We start from the raw sequence: 16,867 nt of genomic DNA on the forward strand, positions 1-16,867 counted from the left end.
TTTACAAACAGACCAAAGGGCTAGCCATGGGGGCACGATATGCCCCTAGTGTGGCTAACTAGGTACTCAATAAGTGGGAAGAAGAAAATATATATGACAACAAATGGGAGGAGCTCTTATTTTATAAGAGGTACATTGATGATATTGTATTACTTTTGGAGGGTTCCCAAGATAGTCTGGATTCATTTATAGGGATGCTGAATGCTAATGTCTATGGTTTGAAATTTAAGGCAGAGAGCCATATAGAGACATTCAATTATCTAGACCTAGTACTTACAAAGAAATAAAACAAAATAACAACTAAAACATTTTTTCAAAGAAACAGACAGAAATGGATATGTACTCATCCAGAGTTATCATCCGCAATGGCTTAGGGGGATATCCAAAAGCCAGTTCATGCGAATGAGGAGGAACTGTGACAGTTTGGAGGATTTTAATACCCAATCAGACATTCTATTAACCAGGTTTATGGAGAAAGGGTACACCCCTCAAGAATTAGAATGTTGTAGGAACAAAGTATCCACTATGGATAAAAAGTCCATTCTAACCAATAGTAAATCAAGGTATTTTAAGGGAGAGTTGGCCTTTATTACAGGCTTCCATAGACAGTACAAAGAGGTTGATAATATTTTTAAAAAACACTGGCCCATCCTCTTGAAGGATAAAGATCTTGGGCCCCTTCTTCCAACAAAACCGAAATGTATATATAGAAGAGCCCCAGGATTTAGAAATAAGATAGCACCCAACATTTCAGACCCCCCCCCCCCCCCCAAAAAAAAAACTTTCCTAGATAGAGAAGGCTTCTATTATTGCCCCAGATCCAAAGCTTGCAAAACCACAGAGAGAAAAAAAAATTAAAAATAGAGAGGTTCCATTCCGTAGTAAATAAACAAGAACAATAAATCAAGTCTTTGATCACATGTGATTCAGATCATGTAACTTATGTGCTGGAATGTTCATGCCCAATGCAGTACGTGGGCAGAACCACATGTAAGCTACGGACCAGGATTAATGAGCTTGTTACTAACATTGTTAACGGATTCACTAAACATAGTGTATCAAAACATTTTAGAATGTTCCATAATAGAGATCCCAGATTACTGACTTTTTATAGGATAGATAAGATATCTAAACATTGGAGAGGTACACATCTAAAACAAGTGGTCTCTAGGAACGAAACCCAGTGGTTATACCGACTGGCTACTATGCAACTGGCGAGTATGAACATTGAGATGGACCTTAACTGCTTTCTGACTAATTAATGAAAAGTTATCTGACTAATGAAAGTATACAGTCTTGTTTAAAAATGTATTTTTATTATTCAGGTTTGCTTATAATTCAATCTGCTTGATAAGATTATGGTACTGGGTAGGGATGAGCTTCGAGTTCGAGTCGAACTCTTTTTTTTGCATTGATCCATGTCCCCTGGGGCAGGACCCAGGTCCCCAAACACTTTTTATGACAATAACTTGCATATAAGCCTTTAAAATTAGCACTTTTGATTATTCATGTTCGTGTCCCATAGACTTTAACGGTGTTCTCGCGTGTTCGAACAAACTTTTTTCCTGTTCGCATGTTCTGGTGCGAACTGAACAGGGGGTTGTTCGGCTCATCCCTAGTAGTGGGCTACAAATCTATTAGGGTTAATGATTTGGTGTTTTATTTTAATTTTATTATCAATGTTTTATTGTATCTTATCATGTATTGTAATATTGTGGTTGTCAAAGATACATTTGTTCACTGACGCGAGTGGGCAATGCAGAGTGGATTGTGTTGCATGGAAATCCGTGTATTATACATTGTGGATGTGGAGGGTGGAGATTTGATGCTCCACCAATCACAGCTACTTCCTAGCCATTTAAGTTGAGCATGCTCAGTGATCGGTATGCTTCCTGATATATAAACTGACATATAAATTACGAAATGTCTATTGAGGTCGCTTCCGGGTCACGTCACTTCCGGGTCCCAGCTTCCGGTTTCTCCCATGCCCGAGTGGAATGCATGCCGACTCAGGACGTGAGCCCAGCGGCAAGCAGCTCCATAATACATTCTCTGCAGGCTATCCTCAGTGCCAGGCTAAGGCACACTTAAATGTAAGCGGACAACCTTCATGTTTTATGTATGATTTTAAATAAACCAACAGTATTGCGTTATGTAGTTTCCCTTTGTTTCTTCCATATGGGATATTTTGGTGGAGAGGAAGTCACAGTACAGAGGAGTCATCTGGTAACCTAGGGTATCCTATCCAGGAGTTCACAAAAGCGCATTAGACCTTCTTTTTAAATAAAGAGGTCGCATCCATCTGGTGAGCAGCTTTCAATTCAGAGCACATTGGGTGGATTCATATTTATACGGTGAAGGAATTCCCTCTTACTTTGTGTGGTTCTACTAATTAAGACACATCATTGGAAATATGGACTTATAAAATATGATTTGTTCAATTTTTTTCACTACCAATTTATAGATGTTTTTTCATTACACTTTATGTATATTTTCACTTCATGAATGATATCTGTTTGATATAAGGAAATATTGCACTTTATGCATATATTCACTTTAGTTTATGGTATTGACATATAAGGAATAATCACTCAGCGCCCCCTATCACCTAATCTTGTTTCACTTGCATAGTGACAGGTTTACTGTTTTTTTTTGGGGAGCAGCTTTGTACAAAAGGTATTAGTATATTTATTGCTTGACGCAAGGTTTATTTTCACATAGAAAAATGTTTTGTCTTCAGCCATCCTCCAGAATGGTGATTGGGCAGTAACAGAGCATCAGTCCTACCCTAGCATGGTGATTGGACAGAGCAAGAACATCAACATACTGATGAAGTCAACTCTCTGCTTACTATCCTTGTATCAGCAAGCTCTTAGGACTAGATTTATTGTACTGCGCAATGTAATCTCACACAATTTCTTCTCCCTCTTCTAGACTCTTGTTTGTGTAGAAAATTACAGGAAGAGGCAGAGATAGGTACCTACTATATTTAAAAAAAAAAACACTTTTAAATGAATAGATAACTAAACTAAAGCTGAACTCTACGCACCCCTAAAAGAACACATATTATTGCAACTATGTATTCATTTAAGCATCATGAAATTTATACAGTATCTTAAAAAAGTATTCATACCCCTTGACATTTTCCACATTTTGTCATGTTACAACCAAAAACGTAAATGTATTTTATTGGAATTCTATGTGATAGACCAACACAAAGTGGCACATAATTGTAAAGTGAAAGGAAATTGATAAATGGTTTTCAACATTTTTACAAAAAAATATGTTAAAAGTGTGACGTGCATTTGTATTCAGCTCCCCGAGTCAATACTTTGTAGAGCCAACTTTCGTTGCAATTACAGCTGCAAGTCTTTTTGGGTATGTCTCTACCAGCTTTGCACATCTAGAGAGTGATATTTTTGCCAATTCTTCCTTGCAAAATAGCTCAAGCTCTGTCAGCTTGTATGAAGAGCGTCTGTGAACAGCAATTTTCAAGTCTTGCCACAGATTCTCAATTGGATTTAGGTCTGAACTTTGACTGGGCCATTCTAACACATGAATATTCTTTGATCTATACCATTCCATTGTAGCTTTGGCTGTATGTTTAGAATCATTGTCCTGCTGGAAGGTGAACCTCCGCCCCAGTCTCAAGTCTTTTGCAGACTCTAACAGGTTTTCTTCTAAGATTGCCCTGTATTTTGGCTTCATCTTCCCATCAACTCTGACCAGCTTCCCTGTTCCTGCTGAAGAAAAGCATCCCCACAACATGATGCTGCCACCACCATGTTTCATGGTGGGGCTAGTGTGTCCAGGGTGATGTGTAGTGATAGTTTGCTGCCACACATAGCGTTTTCCTTTTAGGCCAAAAAGTTCAATTTTGGTCTCATCTGACCCAGAGCACCTTCTTCCACATGTTTGCTGTGTCCCCCACATGGCTTCTCGCAAACTGCAAATGGGACTTCTTATGGCTTTCTTTCAACAATGCATTTCTTCTTGCCACTCTTCCAGAAAGGCCAGATTTGTGGAGTGCACGACTAATAGTTGTCCTGTGGACAGATTCTCCCACCTGAGCTGTGGATCTCTGCAGCTTCTCCAGAGTTACCATTGGCCTCTTGGCTGCTTCTCTGATTAATGCTCTCCTTGCACAGCCTGTCAGTTTAGGTCGATGGCCATGTCTTGGTAGGTTTGCTGTTGTGCCATACTCTTTCCATTTTCGGATGATGGATTGAACAGTGCTCTGTTAAATTTTCAAAGCTTGGGATATTTTTTTACAACCTAACCCTACTTTAAACTTCTCCACAACTTTATCCATGACCTGTCTGGTGTGTTATTTGGTCTTCATGATACTGTTTGTTCACTAAGGTTCTTTAACAAACCTCTGAGGGCTTCACAGAACAGCTGTATTTATACTGAGATTAAATTACACACAGGTGGACTTTATTTACTAATTAGGTGACTTCTGAAAGCAATTGGTTCCACTAGATTTTAGTTAGGGTTATCAGAGTAGAAGGGGCTGATTACAAATGCTTGCCATACTTTACACATATTTATTTGTAAAAAAATTTGAAACCATTTATCATTTTCCTTCCACTTCACAACTATGTGCCACTTTGTGTTGGTCTATCACATACAATCCTAATAAAATACATTTCCGTTTATGATTGTAACATGACAAAATGTGGAAAATTTCAAGGGGTATGAATACTTTTTCAAGGCACTGTATATATATATATATATATATATATATATATATATATGGCTTTTTTCAGCTGGAACTTGGTGGAACTCAGTTCCACCACCTCTGGCTTAGACCCTCTGCTCCCTGCTTAGCACTATCACTTGTAAAACACAGAAGTTTGACTTCTGTGTTTACAAGTGACAGCTTGTCTCGCAGCAGCTCCCACAAATCTGGTCTCCTGAGTGGCTCCCACTGAGTGCAGGATGGGGACAAGGAAGATGTAGGTGCCTGGGGTGCTGTGCAGATGCCGACGCCCCCACTGGATGATCTACCTGCAAGTGAGAGAGGTGGAGCCATTTACAGTGTGCGGGGAGGTCCTAGAGCCGGCTGGGAAGAGGGGTGAAAGTGAGATGTGGATGGGGGATGCAGAGGTAAACAGCTGTGGAAGAAGGCTGAACTCTGCACTCTGTATGTAGCACACCCCTGAACTCTGCACTCTGTACATAATGCACTCCTGGTATTTAATGCCCCTTTAAGACCCTCCCACTGTTAGTGAAATATGACTACACCCAGTATTTGACGCTGTTTGTAGGGTGTGTGGGGGGGTCAAGGAGGTTTTGAGGGGTCATGGTTGAGTTCCTGCACCTATTTTCTGAGAAAAAAAAGCCATACACACAGTATCTCACAAAAGTGAGTACACCCCTCACATTTTTGTAAATATTTTATTATATCTTTTCATGTGACAACACTGAAGAAATTACACTTTGCTACAATGTAAAGTAGTGAGTGTACAGCTTGTATAACAGTGTAAATTTGCTGTCCCCTCAAAATAACTCAACACACAGCCATTAATGTCTAAACCACTGGCAACAAAAGTGAGTACACCCCTAAGTGAAAATGTCCAAATTTGGCCCATTTTCCCTCCCCGGTGTCATGTGACTCGTTAGTGTTACAAGGTCTCAGGTGAGAATAGGGATTAGGTGTGTTAAAGTTGGTGTTATCGCTCTCACTCTCTCATACTGGTCACTGGAAGTTCAACATGGCACCTCATGGCAAAAAACTCTCTGAGAATCTTAAAAATAAAATTGTTCCTCTACATAAAGATGGCCTAGGCTATAAGAAGATTGCCAAGACCCTGAAACTGAGCTGCAGCACGGTGGTCAAGACCATACAGCGGTTTAACAGGACAGGTTCCACTGAGAACAGGCCTCGCCATGGTTGACCAAAGGAGTTGAGTGTACGTGCTCAGCGTCATATCCAGAGGTTTTCTTTGAGAAATAGGCATATGGGTGCTACCAGCATTGCTGTGAGGTTGAAGGGGTGGGGGGTCAGTGGCTGACTATACGCCACACACTGCATCAGATTGGTCTGCATGGCTGTCGTCCCAGAAGGGAGCCTCTTCTAAAGATGATTCACAAGAAAACCTGCAAACAGTTTGCTGAAGACAAGCAGACTAAGGACATGGATTACTGGAACCATGTCCTGTGGTCGAATGAGACCAAGATAAACTTATTTGGTTCAGATGGTGTCAAGCAGCGGCAACCAGGTGAGGAGTACAAAGACAAGTGTGTCTTGCCTACAGTCAAGCATGGTGGTGGGAGTGTCACGGTCTGGGTGTCCCAGTCCCAGTGGGTGTCCCAGTGCTGCCGGCACTGGGGAGCTACAGTTCATTGAGGGAACCATGAATGCCAACATGTACTGTGACATACTGAGGCAGAACATGATCCCCTCCCTCTGGAGACTGGGCCGAGGGGCAGTATTCCAACATGATAACGACCCTAAACGCCTCCAAGAAGACCACTGCCTTGCTAAGGAAGCTGAGGGTAAAAGTGATAGACTGGCCAAGCAGGTCTCCAGACCTAAACCCTATTGAGCATCTGTGGGAGATCCTCACACAGAAGGTATAGAAGTGAAAGGTCTCTAACATACACCAGCTTCATGATGTCGTCATGGAGAAGTGGAAGAGGACTCCAGTGGCAACCTGTGAAGCTCTGGTGAACTCCATGCCCAAGAGGGTCAAGGCAGTGCTGGAAAATAATGGTGGCCACACAAAATATTGACACTTCGGGCCCAATGTGGACATTTTCACTTAGGGGTGTACTCACTTTTGTTGCCAGTGGTTTAGACATTAATTGCTGTGTGTTGAGTTATTTTGAGGGAACCTGCAAATTTACACTGTTATACAAGCTGTACAAAGCTCACTACTTTACATTGTAGCAAAGTGTCATTTATTCAATGAGGCCCGGAATGGATTGTAAGAATGAAAAGATAATGAAGGGCCGGGCATGACAAGTGTGAAACAGTGATACAACAAAGGGTTAATGGGAAAAGGAAGAAAGGGGGATGAGGTAGAAGTTAACTAAATGGGTGGAGTGATATAAAAGAAGGAGGCGGGATTTCAAGTGCAGTGGGAGAGAGACAAAAGTTAGGAAGAAGTTGGACACACGCTGCAGCAGCATGGCCGACATTGATATGATCTTAGCACGCTTGAGAACGGCGGCGGCGACGAGAGGGCCAGAATGGCTACAAGCCAACTCAGGGGGCGGGGCTTCGGGTCATAATGGCTCCCACGCCTCGCCATCCAGGACCCAGAGTGGAACAATCCCCCCTCTTCACAGGGCTCTGTCAGGGGGGAGATCCGGCGGGGGAGGAGCGGTGCCATGGCTGTGGGTCAGCTACCTGACGCTGCTGGCAGTCCGTCAGCGCCATGCAGATGCAGGGAGACTGGAGGGGACAGAGGGAGAAGAGCAGGGACTAGCCGAGGAGCCACGAGTGCTGGAACGCACAGTGCTGCAGCAGGAGGAGGACGGATGGAGAGGGGGGCGAACGGCAACAAGAACGGAACCCACGGTCTCCAGGCCTGCTTCGCCTGGTCACACCGATGCTCCCTGCCACGGAGGTACGGTCAGAAGGAGAGCTGTCGGGATCGGACGAGGAGGTGGGCCAGGAGATGGTGACATCAGAAGGGACCGGTGCAGCGGTGATGGGGAGCAGGCCCAGTCAGCCCGGTGAGTCACATGATTTATCTGCTGTTGTTGGTAATGTTGATATGTGCAGGTTGCGGGGTACAGTGTGCGGGGGGGCCCAGAGGTTAACAGGGGTTGCATTGGAGGCCACGGGAGGGGGGCAAAATGGCCCGAGGGTGGGCAATTCGCCCGTCGCCTCTGGGACACGTGAGCCACTGCAGGAATTACTGGGAGGGTTATGGGATTTGGTTCAGCATTTTGCGGGCAGCCAGGTGGGGCCAGCACAGGTGGCACTGTGGGTTGGGGGACAAGCTAAGAAGTCGCATTATGGGGGGACCCCGGGGGCAGGGGGGGAGCCCGCTGGTATGTCGGACTCAAGTGTCACAGGGAATGCCTCTGCGGGAGAAAAAGCGGAGGAGCCTGCGGTAGTGGCCAGGAAGGACGTGGTCAGGATAACGGACGCGGCGAAATGTGAGGTTTATGTCTGCTATGAGGGACCGTTGGGAGCGCATTTGAAACAAGAGGTTAGGGATAAGATCATTAAAGGTGAGTATGTTGAAATTTTCTCACTATTACCACTGGAGAAGTTTAACCTAGATAGGGTGAAGCCGGACGAAGGAGCATGAGGAGAAGCGTAGGTATCGGTTGATCCCTAGGACCTTTGTGAATTGGCTACAGGCGTTCACCAATATGGCCAGCGTCATAGGGGAGAAGAACCCGGAACATTGCTCGGCGCTGTTCTGCTACATGGACGTCATAGGAGAGGCCCATAGGGTGTATGGGGGGACCGTGTGGCTTCGGTATGACGAGCAGTTTTGGCAGAGAAGGGCAGTTAGGCCAGCCCTTAGGTGGGATCATAAAGATATCAGCCTCTGGATGCGTTTGATGTCTTCCGCCAGGGCCCTGAATCAGTTTTTTCCAGGGGGGGCCAGGGGATCGACCACCTCTGGACTGAAAGAAATTGGGGGTGTGTTGGCAGTTTAACGAAGGATCGTGCAAGTTTGGGGGGTCCTGTCAGTTTAAGCATGAATGTTCAGGATGTGGGGGGAATCACCCTTTCTCCCGTTGCTTTAGGAAAGCAAAGCGGACAGGGGAGCCTATTCAGAAGAGGGACAACGCCGGTGATGGAGGTAAGGATGCGGCCTTTTCTAAATAGGTACCCAGATAGGGAGGCAGCAAGGGAGTTGACTGAGGGATTTTCGGTGGGTTTTAGGATTGCATGCTCCATGAAGGCGATACCTTCTATGGCAAAGAATTTACGGTCAGCACTGCAGAACCCTGGGGTGGTTTCAGAGAAATTGGCCAAGGAGGTGGCTTTGGGGCGCATGAGTGGGCTTTTCACAACACAGCCTCTGCGGGATTTGGTAGTGTCACCGTTAGGAGTGGTGCCTAAGAAGGAACTGAATAAGTTTCGACTTATTCACCATCTCTCATTTCCAAAAGGGGGATCTGTGAACGATGGTATAAATCCTGATGATTGTACGGTGTCTTACACATCATTCCATGCGGCTGTGGCATGGGTTAGGCACTACGGTCAGGGGGCACTCATGGCAAAATCAGACATTGAGTCGGTATTCCGTTTGCTACCAGTACATCCGGACAGTTTTTGGCTGTTGGGTTGCTGTTGGCAAGGGGAATTCTACGTCGATCAGTGTTTGCCAATGGGTTCCTCTATTTCCTGTGCCAAGTTTGAACTATTCAGCCCCTTCCTTGAATGGGTGATTAGGGATGTGTCAGGGTTAGATTCCGTGATACATTACCTTGATGACTTCCTATGCGTGGGGCCGCATTCGTCTAATGTGTTTGCAATTCTCTTGGTGACCCTGCAGCACATTGCGGGTAAGTTTGGGGTACCTGGGGATGGAGATCAATACCAGAGCCATAGAGTGTAGGTTGCCAGGGGATAAGGTGGATGGGCTTAGGATGGACATCAGAGAGGTGATGGAGAAAAAGAAAGTGCAGCTTCGGCAGTTGCAGTCCCTGTTAGGTAAGTTGAATTTTGCGTGTCGCATTATGATGATCCACCAGGGAGCTGGTGTCTGCTGTGAAGTTCGATTTTTTGGCACTTCGGGTGCCTTCCTGGGAATGATAGTGGTGTGGTCGGACATAGTAGCGCGGACATCCTGGCGCATGGCGAGATCTGTGTTCAGGATCAACAAGGCACAAATTAAAGTGAACAAAGCTGTGGGAAAATTTGTTGAAAATGGGGGACTGGTTGTGAGACACATGGAGTTGGAGGTTAATGTGGGGATGTACCTGAGCGGAGACGGAGTGCACCTGTCAGCTGTGGGCATCGATTTATGGGCACTTGGTCTCCAGGATGGTATTGAGAGGGCCTTGCAGGTGTGGAGGGGCCCTTAAGGCTAAGGGGTCATCCTTGCGGGCTGTGGCGGTATCTTTGGTCTCTGATGGTGGTACAAAACACATATGATGAAAATGGTGGGGGGCTCTTTCAGGGTTATGTGCCCCTCTGGTGTGTTTTTTCCAGTGAAAGGGTAGGCTGGAATACGAAAATGTTTTGCACTGCGGGACGGGGGTTGTCTCCGAGCTGTTTAATACGGCTGGAGGCCTTGGTATGGTAAAATATGGTCCTGCAGTATACTGGTGGTGGTAAAAAGTTTAAAGCGGAGAACGTGAAGTTCGGGGAGCCATCAGAAGACCAAAAGATTGGGAGCTAAGAAATGTCAGTTAAAAAAGGGTTATACATAGTTATACATATGTTGATATTAAAGTTATTTAATATTGGTTTTATAGTTTATTAATAAAAGGAGGCTGCTATGGCCAGTTTTTACTCCAAACTCCTGTGTGTGGTCTATTTTCATTATAGATAAGGGGAGAAAAGGAAAAAGGGGTTTAATAAGGTAAAAGGGGGTTATGGAAAGTTGGGGATATCGGTTTTTGCACTGGTCAAGAGTTGTCACATAAAAAGATATAATAAAATATTTACAAAAATGTGAGGGGTGTACTCATTTTTGTGAGATAATGTGCATGTAATTCACAAGAAGGGTATTACCGAGGGGATCATGGCAATGAGTGGTGCACTTCCTGCAAACTTGGGAAATTGCACAGAAAGTGGATGTGATCAGGGTGGGACCACTCAGAAGCATGGCGTAGAATGTGTAGGCCATGGACGGGGTGACAATGTCCCCAGGACTAGGACAAAGGCTTTGAAAAATATGCTTTTGTTGAAGAGGTTGTGTAGCTTGCAGCACACAGAAGTTTTTAAGAAGGAGTGGGGAAAGAAATGTATATTTTATATTACAGATTTGGTATATTTAGTATATATAGTATGTATAGCATAGATTTAGGGGTGTTAGCGGGAATCTAAAGCCTATCTTTATTTTATTTTAATCAGCACAAGGGATGGTACTTACATCCAGTGAGAAGTGTCCCTTGTGCTGGTGACTAGTGTTTTAGTTGAAATCTTCAGTCCTCTGCCTCCTTCCCATACTCTGCAGCCGCATTCTTCAAATGATGATAATAACAGTGTGAATGCAATTTTACTTCCCTCCTACATTCATAAAAGCTGTACTATAGAATCCATCAATTAAAAGTGCTCTATAAAAGGAGGATGGGTGGATGAATGAAAGGTCCGTCACCTCCATTCATAGATTGATTTTCATTGATAAATTGATGAATGTAAGAGGGGGGCACAAAAGACAAATGAATATGAAAGGTCCAACAGCTGTAATAACCCCCGAAGCACGGGAAGATTACCCTTGCAGGGGTATGGGGGGCGATGCAGAGGACTGAAGGTTTAGCAGCCACCAGCACAAGGGACATTTCCCATTAATTGTAAGTACTGTACTGTCTCCTGTGCAGAGTTTTTTTTTTAAATGAACTAGAATTAGGTTTGAAATTTTTCTTGTACATCTTATGGTGTACTAACAGCTGAAAAAGTCTGCCTGTCTACACCTTAGTTTGAGGTTTTGTTATTCACTGCAGAAATACATTGTATGTTGTCAGATGTTGTGCAATAATTAAATGACAGAGCAATTAGAATTTCTTCATAACAACATGTTTTATCTCTTCCAGGTGGAAGTCACTTGAGGTATATAGAAATAAAGAGTTCTATAAGTGGCATTGTATAGTCAGTCATTTTATACCACTGCGAGCAATTACATTTCCCATCTATGAGTCAGTGGAGAATTCAGAGTCTAAACGTGCATTTTTATGGGCGATAATAGTCCGTCTTTTTATAGCTTGTTGAAGACATTACCGTGTAGAAGCTCTTTGGTGACATCTGTGCGTACAATGATGATCTCTGCTAAGAAGATCAATTTGACAGAAGAATATATATTTTCAACAGAACTGACTGCTGCGGAGATTTACTATACTTGGTTTACGTTTTGATATTAAACATCACATCTTCCCTAAAATGTTTTCTCAGTACTAGGTTGAAGATGTTTGAAGCATCCACTGATTGCCTCCATCTTTCCAGGAATCCAGACATCAGACTTTTAGAGGTCACAGCACAAACCCTTTTTGTTGTTACTATTTTTTGAGTTGTACTCTGCCAATGCATTTTGCAATCTGATTGCTTAATTTATTTTAGCTTTAGCAATAGCTTGGATATAACTAATTGGATATAAATTGAATGTCTGTGTAGGTAGGCGTACTACAACAACTACTCATTTGTTGGTAAATATAAAGAAGATTGTGCAGAGACTATAAAATCAGATTGCAACATATGTGGCCAGTTTTAGGCAGTACGAGGTAGATGAGATGCCCTGTCACACCTAATGTAGGGCTTAGAGCCTAATAATTGAAGTGGATCGTAAAGTGATTCTAAAGGCAGAAGTTTTTTTTTATCTAAATGCATTCTATGCATTAAGATAAAAAAAAACCCTTCAGTGTGCAGCAGCCCCCTAGTATCCGAGCCCCATCTCAATTCAGCGAAGTGCACAAGTGCCTCGGCCGTCTGGGACTCTCACTCCTGATTGGCTGAGACACAGCAGCAGCATCATTGGCTCCCGCTGCTGTCAATTAAAGTAAGTTAGCCATTCAGGAGAGAGAGGGGACGGGGCCGAACCGTAGCTCAGGGTCCGAATGGACACACAAAGCTGTGGCTCTGTTTAGTTGCCCCCATAGCAAGATGCTTGTTGTGGGGGCACTCGACAGGAGGGAGGGGCCAGGAGTGCCAGTGAGGGACCAGAGAAGAGGGGGATCTGGGCTGCTCTATGCAAAACCACTGCACAGAGCAGGTAAGTATGACATGTTTGTTATTTTTAAGGGAAAACAAAGAGACTTTAGTACGTTAATAAAAATTGACTGTGCCAGTCTCCTTTCCTCCTTTCCAGCTGCAATTAAAAAATGGTATTCAAACCCCCAAGTGCTTACCTCTCTTAGAATGGAATTCCAGGTTTCGTGAAGAATCCCAGGTTTCCTGTGAGGCTCGGTTTGCTTAATTCACAGAAGCTGTACTATAACATCTATGAATGAAAGGTGATCTATGAATGAAGGACAGGCAGATAATGAAGATGATGATGAAAGGTCTTCCCTGTCCATTCATAGATTGTTTTTCATTCATAGAAGCTGTACTAAAGGCTTTCATGAATGGAGAAGCTGGGCAGATAAGACGGGTATAGCTGGGCTCTCTTGATGAGTGTCTGTCATAGCTCCCTTAGTTCTATTCACCCCCACTGCACTGCGAGACTACAGCGGTGGGATAGAGAAAGATTGATGGAGGAGGACTTCAGCTAGGAGACAGCAGTACAAGGGACACATACTACGGATTGTAAGTAATGTCCCTTATACCGAATTTTTATTTTGAGCACACAAGAGGTGGAAATAACTTTATTTTTTTTTCATATCAGCCTTTTGCAATCCACCATGAAAACGTGCTTAAACTGGGAGGAGGAGTTCAGTGAGTCAGTTGTGTTGAGGTGCTCATGTGCTTACAACTAACATGTTGATAGGAGGAGAGAACCATGACAAACAGATGAGTTCATTAGTTTCCTTGAAGCCTGGTACACACTATAGTTTTTTTTTTCGTGCAAGCCCACGGGTTGCACGGAAAAAGCTGACAGCTCCGGTTGGGAGCCACTGTACTGACCATGTGAGTGAGTTGGTCGGGTGACCGCTGAACCGCTGAACGGGCATTGGTCAGCTGCTGGTTTTCCAGCATGCAGGTCTGACAGAACCCGGCCGGACAGACCAGACAGCTCGACATGGGCAGAATGTCGGCTGGTATTTTTTGTACCGGCAAATGTCTCCCAACATTTTGCCCGAGTGTACAGGGCTTAACTCGGCTTTCACTGTTCAGCCATAGACTGGAGATGGATAAGACAGGTAATGTTACTTAACTGAAAGAGAGCAAAATCAGGTCTCCTGTATGCCAGTCAGATACTACTGTGCGATAGAGCTATATAAATCTCAGGGCTGGGTGGAGGGAAAGGCAAATTCTTTGGCAGGTAAAACATATTCCATATGTATTTGTTTTGTGGATTTAGCTGCCTAGAGTTAATCTTTAATTATTTTTTTTTAGTATAGGTAGGTCCACTTTAAAAACACTTTATGGATAACGTTAGATGCTTCAGGTGGAACCAAAACCCGACAGATACTGATAGTCCAAAAGAAGACTAATCGCATATCCCTCCTTATGTACAGATCCAAATGTATTCTGCAATTGCGCAGTGCTTTGAAATAGAATAGGCTTTTTATCAGCTGTCTCACCCATTTATCCCCATCTGTGCTGTAAACGCTGGTCTTAGGAATCCTATCCAATAACTTGAAGAATTGAGTGGCAGCAGTTTTTGCTTTGGCATAATCCGGAGTGAAGGAGGAAGCTCTGCCCAGTGCAGTGCCACTTGTTACTATAGCTGCAATTACTCTGAAGGAGAAAGAGGGACTTCTTAGTGTATGTTTGTAGCATATTATGGTTAAAAATCATAAAATATAACATTTTAAACATTGATTTATATTTATTAAAAAAAAATGTATTCAGTAAAGGCAGACAACAAAATATTTCTTAATATCTGTTAAAAAAAAATTGTTCATTACTTTAAAGCCCAACTCCGGGTAAGTAAAAATTATTCTTTGCAGTGGGATTGTGCCTGCAGTGCAAGGGTTAATTGCTCATTTATGTCTAGGGGAACAATAAAAGAAAACATGCCTACCCAATCCTCTGCTCCTTTCTGCATCTAGACTGCCCCCTTGACATCATGAAGACTAGACTGCTCTAGATGTAAGGATGTCGGGGAACAGTCTACCGCAGGATCGTGGGGGAGCGTTGTCTGCCGGGGGAGCGGAGGATCAGTTAAGTAAAACTATTTATCCTCTCCCCTGGATAAAATTAGCTATTAACCCTTGCAGTGCAGTCACAGCCCAACTGCAAGGGATCATTTTTTTCTGCCCAGAGCAGAGTTTTAGGGAGCTTCCAACTCTACAGCCTAATGGGGAACTGACAAACAGACTCCATTCCAGCCTGACAAATAAAAACTACATTAAATGCAAGTCCATTGGTGACTCCCCTCTTTTGATTGGTCCTCAGCAAATGCAGTTTTTGAAAACAAAATACTGATTAGCACATTCATGCAGACACAGACTCAGGTAAGCTTATCCTTGCATAGTGTGAGACAAGTCAGTTGAGAAAGACATAATGATATTCATTGTGCAGCTGCTTTCTATTAGCTGAGTATTGAAATCATGCTTTGGAAGCTTCTTGGATACAGCAAACAGCTTTACTTTTATGGAGAAATATATCAAATGCCTTTTATCATCATGGAGACAAACAGGAAGAGAACACAAACAAGTGCATATTACACAATAAGGTTGGTACTTCCTGTGATTACCTAACCATAGATAACACACTATTATACTACAGGGCCACCTGCTGGATAGATAGATATAATTCATACAGTATTGTCAGTTTATTAACAACTTTACATTACATGCTGCTGTTCTTTTCCAACACTCTCTTTGTTAGGTCCACTTCCATCTATAGTATAATGGGCCTAAACTATACATTACACAGTGCCCTGCTCCATGTAAATTTATGTGCACAGTGGCTCTAAAAATAGCAGATCCTCAGGGATCTCTGTCTATTGCGTGCATATTGCAGCAAGCGATACAGCAAGCTACCAGCTCACAACCCTGTGATCGGTAAGTAACTGCCCAGAAGAGAGGGAACTGTAGGAAGCTGACCAGCACAGAACTGTCGGCTGCCTGCCCACTCTGATGTGTATCCAGCCAACCAGGCAAAGGGAGGGAGAAGAAAGGGAGGGGAAAGCTTCTCCCAACTGTCTGCAGATACTTATCAGAGGAATCAGGACAAAGTGCAGATCTGCACCGGGTTATATCACGTGGGGATCTGCAGCTAATATTTGTGCCACATGTATTAGTTTGTAGGGTGCAAAAATTGAATCATTTCTGTGACGAATCATAATTTATGATTTTTCAGTTTCTGGGACATATCGCAAATCCTTTTCAACATAGCCACAACTGTAATGCCCTGTACACACGGTCGGACATTGATCAGACATTCCGACAACAAAATCCATGGATTTTTTCCGACAGATGTTGGCTCAAACTTGTCTTGCATACATATGACCACACAAAGTTGTCGGAAAATCCGATCATTCTAAACGCGGTGACGTAAAACACGTACGTCGGGACTATAAATGGCGGGTGCGGTGCCAATGCACTGTCAGGGGTTTGTGAGCTCAGTCTTCTGTTTTGAGTGACATTGAGCATTAATAGACCTGGAAGGCTGATTGTATCTTGTGATGAAGAAGAGGTTCTGCAAGGAGACAGTTCCAGATTGCAGGTGAGTATCACAGCTAGAGCTTTTTAAAGAAGGAAAATTCAGTCTGATGGTAGGCTTTAAGGTTAAACTTTAGTGAGAGAAAACCATACTCTGCTATTACTGAGCTTCTTTTGAAAATTCAATGGTTGTCTATAGCTTTTTTTCTTTCAGTCATGGAATAGTCACAGCAGCGAAAAACAAGAAAAGTGAGAGTGAACTCAGATCTTCTGATCTACGTACTTCTCCCAGGTTAAAGATTAATGGACTATTGAAGAGAGGTCATCAACATAAAAAGTCTGAAAAAGTCAGCGGGTTTCTTTAAAAGAAATGTATTAACCCTTTGCATTCCGTGGTCATTCTATTTCTAAATTAAATAAGAAGTCTACTTTCTTCTCAACAAAAGAAGACCAGATAGGTTTAAGTTGGCCCTATATTCTCAGAATATTTTCACATCAGCAGCTCAGCTAAAATATGTCA

The 16,867-nt window shown here is 43.4% G+C and overlaps 1 protein-coding gene across 1 annotated transcript in view; it reads right to left on the reverse strand.

The window, feature by feature from the left end:
- LOC141147033 (bile salt export pump-like) overlaps positions 1–16,867 on the reverse strand; it is a 122,553-nt gene that overhangs the window by 17,706 nt on the left and 87,980 nt on the right. The window contains exon 20 of the mRNA XM_073634005.1: positions 14,320–14,476. Within this exon, the coding sequence (XP_073490106.1) occupies positions 14,320–14,476 (157 nt within the window). The remainder of the gene's footprint in view (positions 1–14,319; positions 14,477–16,867) is intronic.

Source organism: Aquarana catesbeiana, linkage group LG06, assembly GCF_042186555.1.
Source record: "Aquarana catesbeiana isolate 2022-GZ linkage group LG06, ASM4218655v1, whole genome shotgun sequence".
NCBI lineage: Eukaryota > Metazoa > Chordata > Amphibia > Anura > Ranidae > Aquarana > Aquarana catesbeiana.